At 48.2% G+C, this 16,430-nt stretch overlaps 1 protein-coding gene across 1 annotated transcript in view; it reads left to right on the forward strand.

The window, feature by feature from the left end:
• MGAT5B (alpha-1,6-mannosylglycoprotein 6-beta-N-acetylglucosaminyltransferase B) overlaps window positions 1–16,430 on the forward strand; it is a 168,343-nt gene that overhangs the window by 47,468 nt on the left and 104,445 nt on the right. Inside the window, exon 3 of the mRNA XM_073310498.1 lies at window positions 14,704–14,848. Coding sequence (XP_073166599.1) covers window positions 14,704–14,848 — 145 coding nt within the window. The remainder of the gene's footprint in view (window positions 1–14,703; window positions 14,849–16,430) is intronic.

The raw sequence follows: 16,430 nt of genomic DNA on the forward strand, positions 1-16,430 counted from the left end.
GACTCCTTCCCTGGCTCTGGCCCAACTGAGCTGGAGGCCTCTTATACTTCCTGCTCTGCCTCTCTGCTTCTAGCACAAGGGTCAGGCCCGGCCTGGCTCCACCCTCCCAAGGGGGCAGAGAGTGGTCTCTTCCCCTCAGGCTCCAAGGGAGGCCACTCCACCTCACTACAGTCCTCTTTAGCAGTCAGGTCTCTGTATTTGACTCAATGGCATCCTGCACCAGGGAGTTCCATAGGTTTTTGAAAAAAAACCCTCAATGGCTACAGTTACTACTGTGGAGCCCACTGCTGCATCCATGATCACTGTGGCACAGCGCAGGGACAGAAAATGTCCTGCAATGCAGTGCAGTGTGAGTGCTTGATAGATGAACTGAGAACGCTGATGGCAATCTTAAACAAAACATGGGGCTCACTCTGCCACCCTCTTCCACTTCTTGACCAGCTGAGAGACTGTGACCTGCTGTTGGAAACGTAACAGGAACTGAAGAACCTACCAATGTTATGTGGAAGGCATGACTGTGATGACACTTGTACCGGTCTGATTGGGGTCAGTCTGAGTGCCTAACAGCAGGCCAGAAAACCTGAGAGTGACTTGATGGCTGCGGGAAAAAGAGGGGAGGGGAATGGCTTAGTCACTGAGCCTGAAGAGAAGTGAGCAGACAGCAGTTTTCCTTCCTCTGTGACAACTGGGAATTGTCTGTGGGAATTCCTCTGTGGGAATCCTCCCCTGTCCCTCCCCCCCGGCACCCTAAAATTGACCACAGCTTTGGGTTCAAATCAAATGCTTGTGGCCCTGCTGTATATCTGGTGCCTTTGGCAGCACGAGGAGATCTGCGAGGAAGAAGGAGCGGGGAATCTATTAGACAAAAGTCCATAATGTAATTAGGAAATGTCAACTTCCCTATTACTATCTCCCTTCGCTCACAGGCTCCTGGTCCATGCATTCTCCCTCAGTCCCTGGCCATGGTGCTGAATGCTGATCAGCCAACGCTTGGCCTAGCCTCAGTGCCGAGTGAGGAGATTGGCCCTGCAATGGGTGGGCAGTGCAGGTGTGGGTGACTCTGAGAATTCAAGGCTGGGATTTTCAAAGATGCCAAAGGGAGTTACATGCCCAGATAATACTGAATTTTCGAATGGAATTTGGACTCTTTTAGGCTCTTTTGAAAGCCCATCTTAAACCCATATGTAATCTTGAAAGAACCACTCTGTATTAACACAGGTTACACAGAACAGAAGAGTGTCTGACCTGTGAACCCCATTCCTCCACTATTCTACAACAGAAGTGATTGCGGTAGGACATGATGCAACTGGGAGTGGAGGGACAGAGAGATACTCTGCTGCTCAGTTAATCAATCACCTCTGGCTTTGGCAAACCACCCAGTCTCCGCATCAGTGTGCTTGTAGGCATTGCCATAGAACCATAGATCATAGAATCATAGAATATCAGGGTTGGAAGGGACCTCAGGAGGTCACCCAGTCCAACCCCCTGCTCAAAGCAGGACCGATCCCCAATTAAATCATCCCAGCCAGGGCTTTGTCAAGCCTGAACCTTAAAAACTTCTAAGGAAGGAGATTCCACTACCTCCCTAGATAACGCATTCCAGTGTTTCACCACCCTCCTAGTGAAAAAGTTTTTCCTAATATCCCACCTAAATCTCCCCCACTGCAACTTGAGACCATTACTCCTTGTTCTGTCATCTGCTACCACTGAGAACAGTCTAGAGCCATCCTCTTTGGAACCCCCTTTCAGGTAGTTGAAAGCAGCTATCAAATCCCCCCTCATTCTTCTCTTCCGCAGACTAAACATTCCCAATTCCCTCAGCCTCTCCTCGTAACTCATGTGTTCCAGTCCCCTAATCATATTTGTTGCCCTCCGCTGGACTCTTTCCAATTTTTCCACATCCTTCTTGTAGTGTGGGGCCCAAAACTGGACACAGTACTCCAGATGAGGCCTCACCAGTGTCGAATAGAGGGGAACAATCACGTCCCTCCATCTGCTGGCAATGCCCCTACCTATACATCTCAAAATGCCATTGGCCTTCTTGGCAATAAGGGCACACTGTTGACTCATATCCAGCTTCTCGTCCACTGTAACCCCTAGGTCCTTTTCTGCAGAACTGCTGCTGAGCCATTCGATCCCTAGTCTGTAGCTGTGCGTGGGATTCTTCCATCCTAAGTGCAGGACTCTGCACTTGTCCTTGTTGAACCCCAGATTTCTTTTGGCCCAATCCTCCAATTTGTCTAGGTCCCTCTGTATCCTATCCCTACCCTCCAGTGTATCTACCTCTCCTCCCAGTTTAGTGTCATCTGCAAACTTGCTGAGGGTGCAATCCACACCATCCTCCAGATCATTTATGAAGATATTGAACAAAACCGGCCCCAGGACCGACCCTTGGGGCACTCCACTTGATACTGGCTGCCAACTAGACATGGAGCATTGATCGCTACCCATTGAGCCTGACAATCTAGCCAGCTTTCTATCCACCTTATAGTCCATTCATCCAGCCCATACTTCTTTAACTTGCTGGCAAGAATACTGTGGGAGACCGTGTCAAAAGCTTTGCTAAAGTCAAGGAACAACACGCCCACTGCTTTCCCTTCATCCACAGAGCCAGTTATCTCATCATAGAAGACAATTAGATTAGTCAAGCATGACTTGTCATTGGTGAATCCATGCTGACTGTTCCTGATCACTTTCCTCTCCTCTAAGTGCTTCAGAATTGTTTCCTTGAGGACCTGCTCCATGATTTTTCCAGGGACTGAGGTGAGGCTGACTGGCCTGTAGTTCCCAGGATCCTCCTTCTTCCCTTTTTTAAAGATGGGCACTACATTAGCCTTTTTCCAGTTGTCTGGGACTTCCCCCGATCGCCATGAGTTTTCAAAGATAATGGCCAATGGCTCTGCAATCACATCCGCCAACTCCTTTAGCACTGTCGGATGCAACGCATCTGGCCCTATGGACTTGTGCATGTCCAGCTTTTCTAAATAGTCCCGAACCACTTCTTTCTCCACAGAGTGCTGGTCACCTCCTCCCCATGCTGTGCTGCCCAGTGCAGCAGTCTGGGAGCTGACCTTGTTCGTGAAGACAGAGGCAAAAAAAGCATTGAGTACATTAGCTTTTTCCACATCCTTTGTCACTAGGTTGCCTCCCTCATTCAGTAAGGGGCCCACACTTTCCTTGACTTTCTTCTTGTTGCTAACATACCTGAAGAAACCCTTCTTGTTACTCTTAACATCTCTTGCTAGCTGCAACTCCAGGTGTGATTTGGCCTTCCTGATTTCACTCCTGCATGCCTGAGCAATATTTTTATACTCATTATAGCCACCCTGTCTTCTGACTTTTCTCAGCTACTCTCTGCTTCTCCATGGTCTCAGCCATGCTGCCCTTACCTTGCTGTTCTGTTTCTAGGTGTTACATAAACTTCCCCACCTTTTTCAGGGCAGTCCAAGGAAGACAAGGGGCTGGCCACCTCTCTGCTATGTCTGTGCCTCTACTGTACAAGGGAGTGAAATTCTCCCTTGTGCAGAAAGCCAGCGCTGTCCTACCTAACCCCCATTTCAGAGGTTTAATTGGAACATGAGTAGGCCTTCGTGCAGGGGTGAGCAAACTTTTTGGCCCAAGGACCACATGTGGGTATGGAAATTCTATGGCAGGCCATGAATGCTCACAAAATTGGGGGTTGGAGTGCAGGAGGGCATGGGGGTGTGGGCTCTGGGGTGGGGGCTGGGGATGAGGAGTTGGGGATGCAGGAGGGTGGTCCAGGCTGGGACTGAGGGGTTCAGAGGGCAAGAAGGGGGTCAGGGCTGGGGCAGAGGGTTGAGGCGTGGGAGGAGGTCGAGAGCACACTCCAGGTGGTGCTTACCTCAAGCAGTTCCCAGAAACAGTGGCATGTCTCCCTTTGGCTCCTATGTGGAGGTGCGGCCAGGCGGTTCTGCGCACTGGCCTGTGCTCAGGCACCGCCCCTGCAGCTCCCATTGGCTGCAGTTCCCGGTGGGAGCTCAATGTCTGGAGGGCCAGATGTGGCTCCCGGGCCGTAGTTTGCCCACCTCTGATCTAAGAGAGATTAATTTTCCAGTACATATGGCTTGATCTTCAAATCCTAAATGGCTAGGAGGTGTTCCCAGCCAATGGGAACTGCAGGGGTGGCGCTTGGGATGGGGGCAGCTTGCGGAGCCCCCTGGCTGCCCCTCCACGTAGGAGCTAGATTGGGGACGTGCCGCTGCTGCCGGGAGCCGTGCAGAGTGGGGCAAGCCCCAGACCCTGCTTCCCAGTGGGAGCTTGAGGGCTGGATTAAAATGTCTGGAGGGCCAGATATGGCCCCCGGGCCATAGTTTGCCCATCTCTGCCTTAGTGGGACATCTGTATAGGGGTGCATGTCATAGAGGCCATTTCAGCACCAGCACATTTCTTCTACAAGATTGTTCTCTTTGATATATTATCCAGTGCTTTGGCCAGTCCAAATTTCAACAACTCTGTTGAGATGCCAACACTTTCCTAGGGAAACTATTGTATGTTTCAATATACATGGCACTTAGGACATGGTTGCTTTTTCCCCAGTTCCATCCAATTACTTAGGTATTCACCCCCTTGAAGCACCGTAAACAACTCCCCTCCCTTCATTGTGGTGACTAGCATGTCTCATGAGATACAGTAAAATGTGATTGATTGCAATCATTATTTCATAGCACTGCTATGAAAAACTGTTGATTCAGTGATTGCCTTTAAAGAGTTTCTGCCACTTGGGGGAACTGTCAAAAAACTGTCAGACTTTTGCAAACTCCAATTAATCCATTGTGCAGTTCTATATGTGTTTTCTTTGCCATTGTTGTTGATTAGAACAGAACAGAAGAGTTCTAATTAATTAGAACTAATTAGGAGCTTTCTCCTTTGTATTTAGCGGTGCTGTCTGAATAGTAACAAACCCCCAAGCCCTGATCAGCTAACATTTGTGTTAAGTTGGGTTTGGATTCCTGTTAGTTATTATTTGTGAAGAGTCAGTAACTACTGATGAATTTTCACCATTCACAGTGATTTTCACCATCGGTGAAAATGTCTGTAAACCCCCATGCTTTCACACATTTCAGCACAAATAATTTTTTGCCCGAAAATGTGTAACAGGAAGTGCAGTTTATTTGTGATTCCTTGATTGCTATTTGATTGTTTAAAACATTGCATCCTTCTAGATAGAAAACAGAAGAAATACCATGTGACTAAGATGACCCAGCACTGCACAAATGATTGATTGTTCACAGTGAATTGTTCACCCACCAATAGGCTGAGAATGGCCATCCAAACTGTATTCAATGAGAGTGAATTTAATTCACCCCATTGTAGAGGATCAGCACAAAGTCTATATAAAAGGTTCATTTTGCACCTATTCTAGTGGTGCATAGACCTTGAGCTGGCTTGTCTCCCTAGGATGAATTTCATCCTAACTGCAAAAGGAGCTAATTTCGCAATGAACATTGTTTTATTGACAAGTATGACCTGCTCTAATCATTAGGCCATTCCTCCTGCTTCTTTCAGACTGTGATGCTACAGTTCAGTGTGATGGTGGGAAAGAAAATGCAGAAAAATTGCAGGTTATCTTTTGGGGAAATGTATACAACACCATTGGCTAAACTGTGAGCTGTGGTATGCACCCATGGGGGGGGAGCTTGTAAGGTTGTCCCATATTGTGTGCTTTGCCAGCATCATGGGTCACAGAGTGTAGGGGTCAGAAGCCTCTATGTGGGGGCTGGGAATGCAAGGGTCAGGAGGAAGGAAGCAAAGCATTGACTTCCTCCCTTATCAGGCACCAGGAAAGATCTCATGCAGCTTACCTCCCCCCTTGGAACAAAGAGGAAACCAGGCACAAACTGCGACACAATAGTGTATGAGGCAATTCATTCCCTGCTCTGATTCTGGGGTTGCACAATTCTATGCTGCCCTTTGCACAGGACTTGTGGGTGACTCCACAGTGGATCCCTGTATAAAGAGATGCAAAGCACTTGCCTGAGGGTGTCTCTTTGGGTATGTCTACACTGCAGCAGGGAGGGTGCTTCCCCCTGCTGGTACATAGACGTGCTAGCTCTGCTCGTGCAAGTATGCTGCATATAGCAGCGTGGCCATGCCATAATGGACAGCAGCTCTTGCTAGCCACACATGTACAGTCTTGCCCAGCCCCCTGGGTCCATGTAATTGGGCCACTAACCAGAGCCACCAGCTCTGCTGCCATGGCTGCACTGCTATTTTTAGCACACTAGCTTGAGTAGAGCCAGCACAGGTCTATCTCCCCGAGCTGGGAAGCAGGCCCCTAGCTGCAGTGCAGACGTACCCTTTATGAGTTACATTCCTAGCTGGTAAGCGAGTTCTTCCTGCTCCAGTTGCGTTGCAGAAATGCTTTTTGTGTTACTTGATTTGCTCTTTCCTTGTCAGCCCAGCTGAGCATCAGTTCTGCGGGTGGCCAGAACTGTGCTTCAGGTTTAGAGCAAATTAATCCTGGCTCTTGTGTTTTAAGAGAGCGGCTTCAGCACTTTTTTCCCCTGGTTTTTTTTTTAATGAGACACACTTTTCAAGCTCCATAATAACCATTACCAAGAAACAGCCAATATTTCTTGGTATCCTTCTTAAGCTGCTGGTACAAGCCCCAAAGAATCAGAGAGCACTCAGCAAGGGGGAGCTTCAAACTTTGCCTGTTAGAGACTCCGGGTAGAGGGATGTGTCCCACCTCGATCCCACACTTTCTGGCAGGGAAAGTGCTGCATGATAAGACTATCCAGAGAAGGGTTTTTTGTTTGTTTGTTTTTAATATCCTCCCCTCCACCCCTGCCTTTGCTCCTTTAAAAAAAAATCTCCCCTCAATTTCTGACAGTGCAGCCTGGGGAGCTTTGCTATTGAAAGGTGTCTTGAAATCTCTCAAAAATGTCTGTGAAAGTGGAGCATTATAATCACACTGGGTTAATATATCTGCTAAATCAGCACTCCAGCTCACAGGAGAATGGGTGGTGGCGAAGACACTAGACAGAGCTTAGAAGGGATAGGTTCAGTCCTCTACTCTGCCACAAACTTCCTGTGTGACCTTGGGCAAGTCACTTCATTGTTCTGGTCATCAGGTTCTTGTCCGTATATTGGAGATGATAACCGTTGCTATTTAGAGTGGAAGCAGTTTGGGTAATGGGCTGCCTTTTAGTTAGCACAGTGGGGCCGGGGTCTCTAAGTGCTCCTATAATAACAATAAATACAGATTTACTTCTTCCTGCTGGAATTGGTAGCCACAGGCTGGATTCAGGCTGACAGTGGCATAGAAATGGAAAGCACCCTCATTCCTCTCCTGGATAAAGTGCAGCCACCCTACCCATCCAAGCAGAGGTGGAAAGTGTGTAGTGAGGTGTCCTACACCACCCTGTCCACACAGCCTCCTCTGGCCCAGTTCAAAGGGGCCGATCTGGAGCTCTCTTTATCCCTCTCACTAAGCAGCTGTTGCCCACCTGGAAAATTCTGGCAGACTGCAGAGCCAGGTGAAATCAAGTGTGTGAGGGGAGAGAGGAGGCTAAAACTTAGTTGCAAGTTGATTTGATTTTCATAGGCCTTCTCATCAAATATTCTGCCTGCCAGAGGGTATTATTCTCACTGCCCAGGACCTGGGAACGCATTCAGGTTTTGGTTTATACAATTATAATCCATACACAGAGAAGACATCTGCAAACAGTGGCTGCCCCTGGCCCTGCAGTCTTGCCACCCCCTTGCAGGGGGAGATGTGTGTGCGTCATGCAGGGAAATGCCTGTTGCTCACGTGCCCTCTTTAATCCGTTGCTGGTGCCAATGCCATTCCCAGAAGCACTTTCTAAAGCCAGTGGAGCTTTCCGAACTGATGTTTCAATCCTAGTGGTTAAGCCTCTCGACATCTCTCCTGAAGATGCCGCCGTCGGCTGGGAGCTGCGCTTGCAGAAATGGCCAGCCACACCCAAACACAGGGGACAGCGACTGGGTCCCTGATGGTGGAAGAGATGGGTTGGGGAGCAAGACAGCCGTTTTCCTTACAGGTGGTTTATACAGTATGTCAGATGCATGACCCGGTGGCCTAATGGATAAGGCATCAGGCCCTGGAGCTAGGGATTGTGGGTTCAAATCCCATCTGGGTTGTGCCGATCGCATATTTGGGGGTTGGACTAGATGACCTTCTGAGGTCCCAATCCAACCCAGATATTCTATGATTAATCATGCAGGGTGCTGTACAATAGAAACGGAGATTCACTTGCCCTGAAGAATTTATTGTCTAGACAGCATGGATGATTCATCTGTCACACAGGAGAGTTACCATAAGCTGGCACAAGCTTTGGGTGAGTCCTGTGAAGACAGATTCTCTAAAGAGCTCAGCTCTAGCGTGCACCCAACCATGCCGAGCACATGGGGAAACCTGGCCACTTATTTTGGTGCCTAAATGTAAGTGCAGCTCATTAAAAAATCCAGTCCCATAATGGCTCCATGCCTCAGTTTCCCATCTGCAAAACAGGTCTAATACTGACCCACCTCAGCGGGGTGTGTGTGTGGGGGGAAGAGGAATGAAGAGAAGAAAATCTTTAATGTTCCCGAGGCTTTCAGACTAAGGTGATGGGTTAGAGGTGTAGAAAAACCCATCAATAAATGTAATAAGTAAATAGGTGCAGCAGTGGTCATATCTCCAGACTGGGCAGCTATATGTACTTCTCTAATAGCATTTTCCCTCCTGTCCTGTCCTCTTCACTCTGCCTTATCAGGGCTGACTTTTTGTGCAGTTTTCCTTCAGAGTTGCCCACCAGGAAGAGAAAAGGGACCAGCTGGGTTTGTTCTTCCTTTGGGAAGGAGGTTGCACTACATCCCTTTCCTTTAATGTACTTAAAAATACCTCTCTCCTCCACCCACCCCAGCTTCACCTCCTTGTTTAGGGACTGCCTCTGCGGGTGACAGATTCTCTTTGTGTCTCTTTGTCTTTGTAGGGAGACAGCTCTGCTGCTCTGCCTAGGCCTTGCAAGCAGCCATTTAGATTTCATATGAACTGCAGTGCTAACTGACCCCCTCTAATTAAACAAATGCAATCCAGTCATAAAATAGGGTGACAGCCCAGCCCTGAGTGGCAGCCGCAGCAGCAGCTGTGAATCATCCAGGCTGTCTCGCTATTGCATTTTCAAGCTGTATTCCCCTCTGAGAAATCCCTCTCAGCTGAGGTTTTACACACACACCCTGGAGACACGTAAAAGCACGGCGGCTGCAATCCATCTTTGTCTCCACTCGCCGCTATTAGGAGCGACCATCCCCTCTTTTACGTCTACATTTACCTCTGTCTCCCACCCTGAGCTAGTCCACTGTGTCCTAAATTCCTGCCCTCACCCGCACGGCCACAAAACAGAGCTTCTCCCAAATGCTTTATATGGTAAAGGAAATGAACCTTCCTCACTCCAGCCTGTGTCCTCTCCTTCGTGATTTGTGCCCATGACCTTGGGCCTGTGCAGCGTGTGTGGGAGGAAGCAATCAGGGTTAATTCCTCTCTGATGTGAGGAGCTGGCTGTTGGAAGCCTGACAGGCCACTGTCCATTAAGGCATCGCAAAGCACCCAGCTGGAATGCCCTTCACCAAAATGCAGTCCAATTATTAAGGCTCACATTTTGCAAAAGTGCCCCTTAACGTTGAGTGCCCAGCTTGAGACACGTAGAGCGCCTGCTTTTTAGAAGGGCCGAGTGTCTGCAGCTATAACTGAAGTTATTGGGTGTGGTGGGCGCTCAGTAGCTCTGAAAACTGGACCCTGGCAACCTAGGAAGCTCTTCAAAGCTCTGACCCTGCTCCCAACTCCACCTGGGCAGACTCCAGCCCCCACATGGAGATCTCTGCAAAATCAGGACTCCAGGTGGTATTCAGGCATTTAATTAGTGCTATGCATTTTGTCTCTAGGCAATTCTAGGTAGTTAATAATTCATGGCTTGTGATGAACCCAATACCTCAGCTCTGACTAGCCATTGTGAAAATAAGCATGCAATACAACTACATACAAGTGTATGCATATGCATGACACGTCACACGAATCCATGTGACTCTGAACTTGCAGTTCACAGATTCTAAGGCCAGAAGGGAGCACTGTGATTATCTAGTCTGACCTCCTGCAGAGTACAGACCATAGGATTTCCATGAATTAATTCCTGTTTGAACTAGACCAAAAGCATCCAATCTTTATTTTAAAATTGCAGTGAGGGAGAATCCTCCACAGCCCTTGGAAATTATTCTGGTGGTTAATTATCCTCACTGTGAAAAATTTGTGCCTTATTTCTAGTCTGGTGATCCATTTTGCTCTCCCCAAATTGTGTCTTTTGTGCAATCACATTTTTGCACATGCAAATATTTTGCAGATGCAACTTAGGTTCTGCTGTTTGCAAACGTAGCGGTGTGGGTACACTTTCAGAACTACAGAAAGCCTGAGACTTGTCACACCCACTGATTTCAACAGAAGAGGTACAGCTGCATCCTCACATAATTAATGCATTGAACATTTTGGGTGAGGAGGCCGGGTTGAATCCACATGAGATAGAAATTATTTTTCCGAGTTACTTGTTTGCTTTTTCTGGGTCTGATTTTTTTTTTAAAGGCTATCATAAAATGGTGTGTAAATGCACAAAATCTCAGTCAAAGGTACGTGACATGTCTCGGGGTGAGTATCAGGGCTCAGTAACAGCTTTAAAATGGCTGGTGAGGGTTATCTTGTAAATCCCCTTTAAGGACTTTTTACAGTGTCATGTACTCACTGGGCTGTTTTGGAGCAAACATTTTATCAAGTGGATCTGTCGAGGTTTCATACAGTGCAGATTACTGTCTACAGCCTGCTGATGGTGATGGCTCTTTCACAGTTATTATCTGTTGTATCAATATGACTCTTTAAAGAGTGTTGATGTTCAGAAAAATGACTTATGAACGCCCTCTTCTTAGTCCTGATCATTGACTTCCAAATCTGTCAGCATCATGTGACATGCCATCCCAGGAGGAATGGGGAGAGGGCAAAACTATGTCAGCAAATAGAATGTTATATGGGATCATATTATTATGTCCTGCAAAGTTGGTGGCAGGGGAGAAGCGGAGCATATAAACCAATGAAAGGTCTGGGTGGCACACCAAGGTCTGGGGGAGCAACTGCCCCCTTTCCCCATAGCAAATGATGCCCTTGCAACATCCTAGTGTGTATGATCATGTCCGTCTACTAATTAGCCCCAGTAAGCCTACTGCTTACCCACTGCTAGAAAAATTCTCCTTAACCTCAGGTGATGGAAGCGGGTGATCTTGTGGCTGATGCATGAGTCAGAAAAAAGCATGGGGAAGGTCTTTGCAACACTGGAGCAGCTATGGCAAGGTCGCAGCTATCCTAACATCCATATACATCTACATGCCTATCATTTGACAATAAAATTGAGCACACGGGTGCAGGCTGGGCTTTGTCCCCCCTTGATGAACGGAATTTGTTTGTTGTTTGACCTTACCAGCAGTAAAGGCTGCCTTGTTTAGTGATGTCCTCTCCCTGCGGTTAAAGACAGCGAGCTGCTGCAGGACGTATCCTGACCCTTGGCCTGCACATTGGTCACCCGTCCTGTAGGCAGCCTGACATCATTGCTCTTCCTGACCCGAACAGGCTCCGCAGGGCTGGCAGCACTGACATGCTATTGCCAGTAATATGAGTGCATGTGAGACGTGACAGGCACAAGGCGTGTGCAGTAGACACCAAGGGGTGATTTTTGTAGACGATAGGGGCGGAGGGAGAAGTCTGAACAATGCTGAAGCCCAGACACCAACCAAAATCCCAGCTCAGAAGATCCCCCTCCCCCATAGCCTGGAGCTCTGGGTTGTTCAAAATCCAGATCCCAGGTTTGCATCTCAAAGGGACAAGATGTGCGTAACTTAAATATCCATCCATGATGCCCAATGTACTACTTATGTACCCAGCATCCGCGGTTAGCCTCCTGCTGCTCAGTTAATGAAATGTGTGGTACCTTTTAAAGTGTGCACAGGTGTGGAATAGAGGAGATAAACTGAACAAGATTAGTTAGGGTTGTTTGAGTGGGTTTTTTTAACCAGCCTAGAGTGAACTGAAGTGAGATGAGATAGGAACTTATTTCCCTACCACTGGCTCCATAATAGGGGCTGCAGGTCACTAAAAGGTGAGAGGACAAGGCTGGAAATAGGGAGCTTTGGCCCCTTGCCTGGTGGATCTAAAAAAAAATATCCTATTTGTTCTGCCCATTTCTACAAGAAGAAGGGAGGACTCTGTGAAGTTATAAGAACCAGCACAGTTAAAAGGGATAAAAGGAAATGCCTGAGAAATCAGTGGAACTCACTGCTGCAGGATACTAGCGAGGAAATAACATGGTGATATATTTTTCAAAGAGCTAGACATTTATATATATATTTTATATGCATGAGAATAGACTCTGCAGTCACAAGGGCTGCCAATCCCACCAGCTGAACTCCAGCTTGGGTTAGAAAGAAATTCTCCCTTATACAATAACATAGCATTGCTCACTGAGGTGATGTTCAGATAGGGCTGGTTTTGGAGGGAAGGGTTATGGCTTCCCTTAGAGCTTCCAAGACAGATTGCTGTTGGGCTGGATGGACAGTTGGGGCAAAATTTTCAAAAACACCTATGTGACTTAGAACCCTAAATTCCACACCTTGAATACTTGTGCAGATGTGGTCACCCCCCCTCAAAAAAGATATATTGGACTTGGAAAAGGTTCAGAAAAGGGCAACAAAAATGGTTAGGGTATGGAACGGCCGCCGTATGAGGAGAGATTAATAAGACTGGGGCTTTTCAGCTTGGAAAAGTGACGACTAAGGGGGGATATCATAGAGGTCTATAAAATCATGACTGATGTGGAGAAAGTAAATAAGGAAATGTTATTTACTCCTTCTCATAACGTAAGAACTAGGGGCCACCAAATGAAATTAATAGTCAGCAGGTTTAAAACAAACAAAAGGAAGTATTTTTTCACACAATGCACAGTCGACCTGTGGAACTCCTTGCCAGAGGATGTTGTGAAGGCCAAGACTATAACAGGGTTCAAAAAAGAACTAGATAAATTCATGGAGGATAGGTCTATCAATGGCTATTAGCCAGGATGGGCAGGGATGGTGTCCCTAGTTTCTGTTTGCCAAAAGCAGGGAATAGACCACAGGGGATGGATCATTTGATGGTTATCTGTTCTGTTCATTCCCTCTGGGGCACCTGGCATTGACCACTGTCGGAAGACAGGATACTGGGGTAGATGGACCTTTGGTCTGACCCAGTATGGATGTTCTTATGTTCTTATGTTCCTGTTCAAAAGTGACTTAGGAGCCTAAGTCCATTGGATATGATTTGGACATCGGCTCCTAAGGGCCAGATGTTTAAAGGTACCTAGGTGTCTAAAGATGCAGATAGGAACCTAGCAGGATGCTCAAAAATGCCTAGGCAAGGTAGGCCCCAACTCCCATTCGATCCACTGGGAAACTTCCCTTGGAAGTTAGGTCCTTAACCTGCTTAGGCATTTTTGAAAATCCTACTAGGTGCCTGCATGCCTCTTCAGGTGCCTAAATCCCTTTGTGAATCTGGCCATAAGTCACTTTTGAAAATGGCATTTAGGTCCCTAAGTCACTTAGGTCCATGGGAAAATTTTACCCTTGGGCTGTTTTTGTTTGACAAAATATACTTCAAATCATTCCAGAGTAGGAGCAATAGATATCAATCATAAACATTCCCACAGAACTTGCCTCCATGAGACACCAGCTGACTGTCCCAGGTGCGCCTGATTCTATGAGGTGCTGAAACCGCCTGGGACTCACTGATGTCAATACTGTATTAAGCCAAGCACAAGGAGCAATCTCTAGGAGTTTGCCAAGGGCTGTATGGTGGAATGCTCCATCCAAGGTGACCCATCTGGACCTGTCTGCCTGTCCTCTGAGTGGGGTTTTGCCAAGTCAAAATTCCAAACAGCTACATGGAAGAGGCAGATGCATTTCTGTGTAAAGACTGGCGCCCCTGAGCAAAGCAGAACCTGAGTTCCAGCCCCCTCCATCCCTGCCCTCCACGCCGTCTGCTTGATTATTCTAGGAAACAGCATCTCTTGGTGCACATGAGTAAAGACAGCCCATTAGGTCGAGCTGTGTCCTGGCTTTGCAAGATGAATACACGTCATCTAGACTGAGACCACCAAACTCATTGTACTTGTGACCAAATTACATATGAATCCAGGCTTATATCTATAAAACGCCATAGCCCTTCAGTGCACACTAGTCAAATAGCAGTGGGATGGTACAGATTTGGAGACCTGATATCTGACTGCTGAGGTGCGTTTCTAGTGTTGTAACCCAGGGCTGCAATAGCCAGGGATGCTGTGGGCCAGGATTGAAGTACACTGGCAGGGCTGTGGGTGGAGAGCCTAGGTATGGAAGAGAAGAGGGTAGGGGAATGCAGTCATGACTGGCAGAGCTGTGGGTCCCAGACTAGGAATAGCCAGGGTTGCTGTGGGCCAGGATTGAGATGCATGGGCAGGGATGTTTAGGGAAGCTTTTATGTCATCATCTCACCCTCTCCCTGGCCCAGGCGAGTGCTGACAATCCATCACTTTCACCATCGCTGACCCGCTCCTTCCCATCTTGACAAAACAAATGACTATGTTCCCCTGAGCCCTAAGCCCTGCTCTAGCCTCTTTCTTGCTCTTTGTGTGACTGCAGTGATGGGCGTGCTGGAGTCCAGAGGGGTGCTGCGGAAGATGAGTGACATGCTGGAGATGATGGTGAAGAGGATGGACGTACTTGCCAGGCTGGAGAATAGCACTGACTCCCGGAAAGGGGAGGAGGCACGTTTTTCTCCGGACAGGTCAGTGGCAGCGGGAATGGTGCCATTTGGGATCAAAGTACCCCTTCCTCCAAACCCACCCGGCTTCGTTTACAAGAGAGGATCCCACACTGAAAGGTCTGATCCCTGCAAGATGCTGGGTGCCCTCCAGCATGCTGGGTGTCCGTGAGAGCGGGGTGTGCTCAGTACTTTGCAGGATCCAGACAATGAGAGCTAGGGGATGCTGCTGCTACTAGCCGAGCTGCTGTTCTTTTGTGGAGGCTCAGCACATCCCCAGTAAAAGCGTGTTCCTTGCCTGAGTCTCTCGAACTGGAATCATTTCTCAGGTGCAGAGCTACTGCTCCCAGGACGTAACCACGTGAATGAGACATTACCACTACCTGGTGCTGGATGAATGTAGCCTCCTGATTCAGTGGGTTCACTATACTAAAGCACTGACCTCCATATCAGCACCCTCTCCCCTGGCTCTGCAGCCCTAATCCCAGCCTGGTGTGGAGGGGGTTCCCGGAGGGTTCTGGGCTGCAAAGCAAGCCCACCTCACACTCCCCCCTCAGGGTTACTCCTGTCTCATGAGGCATTGCGACCTGCTGTATGGGCTTGCAGCACCACCCAAGTTTGGCCCAGCCATCCGTCTGTCACGATGGAGGGGCAGCCAGGCCAAACCTGAGTGGCGCGGTGCGCTCACGTGCCAGCTTGCAATGCCGGGAGCGGGAAGCCAGACCCAGCCCTGTGGGACAGGAGCTGCCACAGTGGGGTGAGTGCAGGGTGGGCTCGATTTCAAACCCCTTCTCCTAGGGCCTCCCCTCCGCACTGGGCCAGAAGAAGTGTATGTGTGCCTGTTTTTTCACCCTTGGTTGCATGCTTTCTGTGCGTGCCATTGAATCCACGTGAAAGCCATCCCTGCATGGTGTCAGGAACAGCAGGCAGGGCTGCTGTGAGCAGCAATGGCAGAGCCCATGTGGTCTGGGGTACTGTGAAACTGTTAGAACTCTGTCTGTGTGTCTTTCTGTCTGTCTGTCTGTCTGTCTCTCAGTCAATTTGGGATTCCATTAAACTGTTGTGAATTTTGTGACCCCCCCCGCCGCCTTTATTTAAACTAGAGCTGAACCCAGAACAGACTCCCTGTCTATGATACTTCTATGGCCCTTGTCACTGTAGTAGTGGAGTGCATTTAATGCCTTCATCTTCACAACACTCCTATTAAGTAGGACAATAGGAAGGATGGCCCAGAGTTAGGGGGCTAGTTTAGGACTTGAGAGACCTGGATTAAATTCTGTGCTCTGCCACAGACTTCGTGTGTGACCTTGGGCACATCACTTAGCCTCCCTGTGCCTCAGTTCCCCAACTCTACGATGGGGATAATAGCAAGGCTGTGTCTCACAGGGGTGCTGTGAGGATAAGTCCATTAAAGGTGGAGATGAGGGCCATATAAATTAGGTACTGTTAGCCTCTCTTACAACCGAGATGCAAAGAGGCTACGTGACTTGGCCAAGGTCACCTAGGAAACCTGTGGCAAAGTAAGGAATTGAACCCAGTTCTCCCAAGTCCTAAACTAGCACCCTGTCCACTGAGCCATTATTCTCCCTCCTAGAGGGGAACACCT

This window comes from Lepidochelys kempii, chromosome 14 (genome assembly GCF_965140285.1).
Source record: "Lepidochelys kempii isolate rLepKem1 chromosome 14, rLepKem1.hap1, whole genome shotgun sequence".
In the NCBI taxonomy this organism is placed as follows: domain Eukaryota; kingdom Metazoa; phylum Chordata; order Testudines; family Cheloniidae; genus Lepidochelys; species Lepidochelys kempii.